Source organism: Osmia lignaria, chromosome 2 (assembly GCF_051020975.1).
Source record: "Osmia lignaria lignaria isolate PbOS001 chromosome 2, iyOsmLign1, whole genome shotgun sequence".
Classification (NCBI taxonomy): domain Eukaryota; kingdom Metazoa; phylum Arthropoda; class Insecta; order Hymenoptera; family Megachilidae; genus Osmia; species Osmia lignaria.
The window spans coordinates 2,718,980-2,724,653 of NC_135033.1; the positions used below are offsets into that span (position 1 = coordinate 2,718,980).

General features: G+C 29.5%; 1 protein-coding gene across 1 annotated transcript; it reads left to right on the forward strand.

Annotated features, from left to right (window-relative positions):
* The first annotated feature begins 258 nt into the window (after positions 1-258).
* On the forward strand, positions 259-4,508 carry LOC117605951 (leucine-rich repeat-containing protein 47). Its single transcript, XM_034327832.2, has 5 exons — positions 259-677; positions 772-1,453; positions 1,524-2,000; positions 2,076-2,403; positions 2,546-4,508. The coding sequence occupies exons 2-5, from the start codon at positions 865-867 to the stop codon at positions 2,745-2,747; spliced, it is 1,596 nt and encodes a 531-aa protein (XP_034183723.1). The 5' UTR covers positions 259-677; positions 772-864; the 3' UTR covers positions 2,748-4,508.
* The last annotated feature ends 1,166 nt before the right edge of the window (positions 4,509-5,674 follow it).

Genomic DNA, 5,674 nt, shown 5'->3' on the forward strand with positions numbered 1-5,674 from the left:
AATGAACTAAAGAGGGTTATTAAGTTACCTCCTTTAAAATATTTTACGTCTTAAAAAGTATCTCCGAAAGGTTTGTAAAACGAACTTAACTCGAATCACCGAAGAAATAATAATAGCACCGACCAGATAAAATATCATCTCATGTCTCATGATAGAGTTCAGCACCGACACTCGTCGTTGGTAAACTCACTGATTTAGGTTCTGTTTCTTACTGCGGCCGCAATATATTCTAGAGGGCGTAAGAAAACGTCGAATTTTTTCACCGCCGCTACCCGCTACCTCCCATAAGGATTCATACGATTTTTAACCACGTAAAATGAACGAGGTACATATAAAAAGTACTGTGTGATCATAAAGGAATTGAAACGGATGCTCCCTACTCTTCATTTTCTGTTGTTGAATAGTTATTATAACGCGTGGTCGACTCCTCACCGTCCCATCGCTACTATCTGCCGCAGACCAAACAGCTGCTCTTAGATTCGGATTGCAAAATAACCGTCTACTAGGGTAATTTGATATGGAAATTTGTTAAAGAATAATAAGTGAAACACGTAATAACAAATATAACGCTGTTCTTCTAAAAACTTTAATTTGAATTCAAAAAATACAAAAGGTTTCATTGTCAATGTTATAAGGATTATTCATATCAAAATAGAGATTTAAAACTGTAAAACTAGGTAATACACAAATACTACACGTGAATCTGCGCATATACATATGTGTATATATAGATGTCGTTATGAACTAATAACTAATAATTTGAAATTGCAGAGGCCGGCAAATAACCTCGAAATATATTAAATGACGTTGTTCTATATAGTGTTGACAGACATTTAGCTGTATTTATAATTAATAACCATAACGATGACGATGGATAATTCGTGGCATGTGATCAGAACCGCTGCCGCAGAAAATAAACACGAGTTAGTGTTGTCAGGTCCGGCAATTTCCGAATTAATTGAAAAACGAGGTTTCGACAAATCTTTATTCAACCTGCAACATTTAAATTACCTAAACATCACACAGACATGTTTGCAAGAAGTACCAGAAGAAATAGGACAGTTGGTGAACTTAACTAACTTGGTGTTACATTCGAACGAAATTTCAAAAATACCGGACACAATTGGGAAATTAGAGAAATTGAAAGTTCTTGATTGCTCCAGAAATAAATTGACTTCTTTGCCAGATGAAATAGGAAAGCTCCCACAACTGACCACAATGAATTTGAGCGCAAACCTTTTAAAAATTTTACCTACACAGATTGGTAATACTAAGTTGAGTGTTTTGAACCTATCGAATAATCAGTTCGAAACCTTTCCTGATATTTGCTATCCAGAATTGATTCACCTTTCTGAAATTTATGTTAATGGTAATCAAATTAAAGAAATTCCTGCAGCTATAAATCAATTGTCATCTCTGAAAATATTAAATGTAGTAGATAATTTAATTTCAGGTAATTTTTTTTCAACAAGTGCAAAATTATTTCTTGCAAAATTCATTTAATCATTGGTTCTTTGATGTAGCTGTTCCAGGTGAAATAGCTGACTGTAACAAGTTGAAAGAACTGCAATTAAAAGGAAATAAGTTAATGGATAAAAGATTATCAAAATTGGTGGATCAATGCCATACTAAACAAATATTGGAATATATTAAATCACATTGTTCTAGGAGTACTAGTTCTGTTAATTCAAATTCCAAAATAAAAAAAGGAAAAAGGTCCCAAAAATTATCAGAATCTGAAAATAGTGCTAATACAATAGATATTTTAACGCATAAGTTAAAAGTATTAAAAGTAACAAATGACACACCATTGATTAAAATTACAAAACATGTGAAAAATGTTAGGCCCTATATCGCAGCTTGCATTGTCAGAAATATAAAATTTACAGAAGACAGTTTTAAGAAATTCATTCAACTTCAAACTAAATTACACGATGGAATATGTGAAAAAAGAAATGCAGCTACTATCGCGACACATGATGTAAAATTGATTACTCCTGGTAAATATGATAGAAATTAAAAACATATTTTTAAAATATATAAAAATATATTATAACACTATATTTGATATTTAGGTGACCTAACATATACAGCAAAACTACCAACTGAATTAGAAATTAAACCATTAATGCGTAATAAAATTTATACTGGTGCTTCATTGTTTCAACAATTACAAACAGAAGCTGATAATTTAAGAAAAGAAAAAAAACGTAATGTATATTCTGGCATTCACAAGTACCTTTACCTCCTAGAAGGTAAACCTATGTTTCCATGTTTATTGGATGCTTCTGAACAAGTTATTTCATTTCCACCAATAACAAATAGTGATGTTACAAAAATGTCAGTAAATACTGATACAATGCTAATAGAAATAACCAGTGCCACATCATATCACGTTTGCAGGTATAATTTTAATTTACTAATAACAAACACTGATAATTAGTTATTGATTCATTTTAAAACCATATTGTTTTAAAAATAATTATTAAATACCTCAGTGATCATGTAAATATATTCGATTATAATGTGTTTTATATTTTAATAGAAACATATTGGACCAGTTTTTAAAGGAATTAGTCATACAAGGTTTCGGATGTCCTTCAGACCAAGAAAATACTTCCGCTTATCACAGTTTAGTTGTAGAACAAGTAAAAGTAGTAGATATGGAAGGTAACATGAAACTGTTATATCCATCAAGAGCAGATTTGAATCTTGAAGAAAATTTAATAACTGTGTTGCGTGAGTAATATATCACTGCAAATTTTATAATTTCAGTGTTCTGTGTTTTACGATTTTTTTTAAATTTTTATTTTCTTATTCTTTTAAAATGAAAAATATTAAAATAATCTTTCGTGGTCAATTTATAAATTGTGTTTTGTAACTCTATAAAAAACAAACAATTTAATCATACAGTGTTATTGCCGAGACATTTTATATGATACCTTTTACTATGTATGATTGCATATTATATGTTAATCATAATATAATATTTTTATAATGAAGGATTAAAACTACATGTAAAAATAATAACAAATGAGTGTTTAACATTATGAGAATCAAAAAATAAAAATAAACGTTGCAAAAATTTAGCAGCTGTAAAAATTTGTCTTCCCTGAAAATGAGGAAAATATGAAATTCACTGCCAAAAGTTGTATGAAGGGTCTAACAGGTAGACTCTAGCCATATAAGCATAGTGAATCGACACCAGCAACAATTTCGATTTATATTTATATTATACCACATAGTGCTTTTTGCCTAAAGAATAATTGTGAGCAATTTTAACCATCTACACCCCTTGGCAGGGGAGATATAAGGGTAACAACCCTAAAATTTACTATTTTTTTTCTCAGAAGCTGTTTAAGATATTTGAACACACTGAAGTGCAAATAGTAGATACTCATTAGCTGTACTTCATATATTTTTTCCAAAATTTTTATCCGATGATGAAGGGTTGAAAATTAATAAACAAATTTTTGCGGGTGATTTTTATAAACAACTCTTTGAGTGACATCCACTGAAAAAATTAAGAATAATCTTTCACTACTTAACTATTATCTGTAAAAATTTCAAGAGTGCCGGATTGGTACAACATGGTTAAAAAAAAATAAAACCAATATAACGCTCCTTAAAAAGGCAGATAGGTGAACGTCACTAAATCATGGCGGGCCGGTGCAATGTGTTCCCTTGTAGGTCAGTAACGTTCAGCCTGTCTTTGCCTTTTTAAGGGACGTTATATTGGTTTTATTTTTTTTAACCATGTTGTACCAATCCGATACTCTTGAAACTTTTACAGATAATAGTTAAGTAGTAAAAGGTTATTCTTAATTTTTTCGGTGGATGTCACTCAAAACTTAATTTTGTATAATGTGGTATAAATATCAACCGAAATTGTTGCTGGGGCCGATTCACTATGCTTATACGGTTATACCTTTTTACATTGCAATAAATAAATACAATTTGTACTATATTAAATTTTTATCATATAATAAATTTACTGATTTATATAACATGAAAAGATGCCAATATGCAAAATTATTAAAAGTTTATAAATTTTAGTAGAACGTAATATTGATACAAGCGTGATTTATAAATTCATTTTTAAAATCCATGTTATTATTAACCATTTCCAAACTTAATAAATCATACACAAATTGAAGCACGAAAAACATAAAGTCATCATGTATTGTTTGAGGTTGTGAAATTTCAAATCTTTCGGTAACATGATCTTAAGACTCCATGTTTACTATTTGGATACAGCGTACACCGCAATAACAAGACAGAAAATTCCAAAAATTCTATTATTTGTACCGAATCCAGCTGGGCACACTCAAAATATCTTTGAATAACCAAATATATTTATATTTATAAACTATCAGGGTTCCAATCTGAATCTGGATTCGAATAAAATTCCTTATCGGACCTAACCTAATCTAATCTAAATTTGAGCATAATTTCCAAATTTAGCTAATTCGAAATTTTCGACCACCCACATATATGTAATATTTATCCAATAAGGTATTTTCAATTATCTTGCAGAGGATATAGCGGTTAGCCACAAGTTCAAATACCAGTAAAAAACCGCCATTTTACAGGCAGCTGACGACATTGGCGCTGTCGTATCGCGAATCATCCCGTAGTATGCCGGTGAAGAATTCTCATCTGTTTTTATAAATATTGTACTTTGTTTCGATACTTCAACGTAGTGCAAACAGTATACGTTGTTCGAGTGAGACGTTTTTGTTCACCTTAATAAGCTTAGTTAGTGAAAGTTCTGTTTCAGAGCAGTTTAACGAGAAGAAAAAAATTCATACAAATTTTGTGAACTTTCCAACATGCGCGAATAGTTTGAAGTATTAACATGGCGCCGAAACATGACTGGTCATGACGGGGGAATGAGAACGAAATTTTTGAGGTTAGTTGATCATTTTGTCATTTAAGTATTGTCGCATATCGGAAAATTTGCCGTATAATTAGGTTTGTCAGCTTAATGAATATTACAATAGAAAAATATACGGTGTATATGTGGAGAAAATTTGTTACTGTTGCAGAAAACACGTGTCACATTGGATAATTTATCCATTGTTTTTATAATGATTTAGCAAAATGTTTCGATAGCAATAATAGTTGTGTTATAAATATCACATTAAACAAACGATATGTGTATTATTCTTTATGCTGTTTCATTTTCAAAAATTTTATTGTAGAAATCATAGATTACAAAGATTGATGCAATTGTACAGAAATTTCTACACTATTTTTTATTCGGTTTCTTTTTATTTCTTTTATATCAGTTGTTTAAATAGTGGATGATTCTTTTTTCTTATTTTCACAACGTTACCTGCTTTTAATCTAATGGAAATAAAAAAAGTTTATAGCAGTAAAGAAATTGATTCATATGCATAGTAAAAATGTTTATATGTGTCAATAAATATTTAATGATAGTTAATTTTAATGTATGTAAGATTGATATGATTTATTTTATATATCTTATTGATTGTATTAATACAATTAACTGTATTAATATACTTATAATGTTTTGTATTAATAATTATAGTATAATAAAGATGTCAATATTGTACAAGGGACAAAAATATTTATTAAATATTTTCTTACAACTTTATACATTCTCCACATCAAATTTATACATTATAGATACATTAATATATGACAAAAA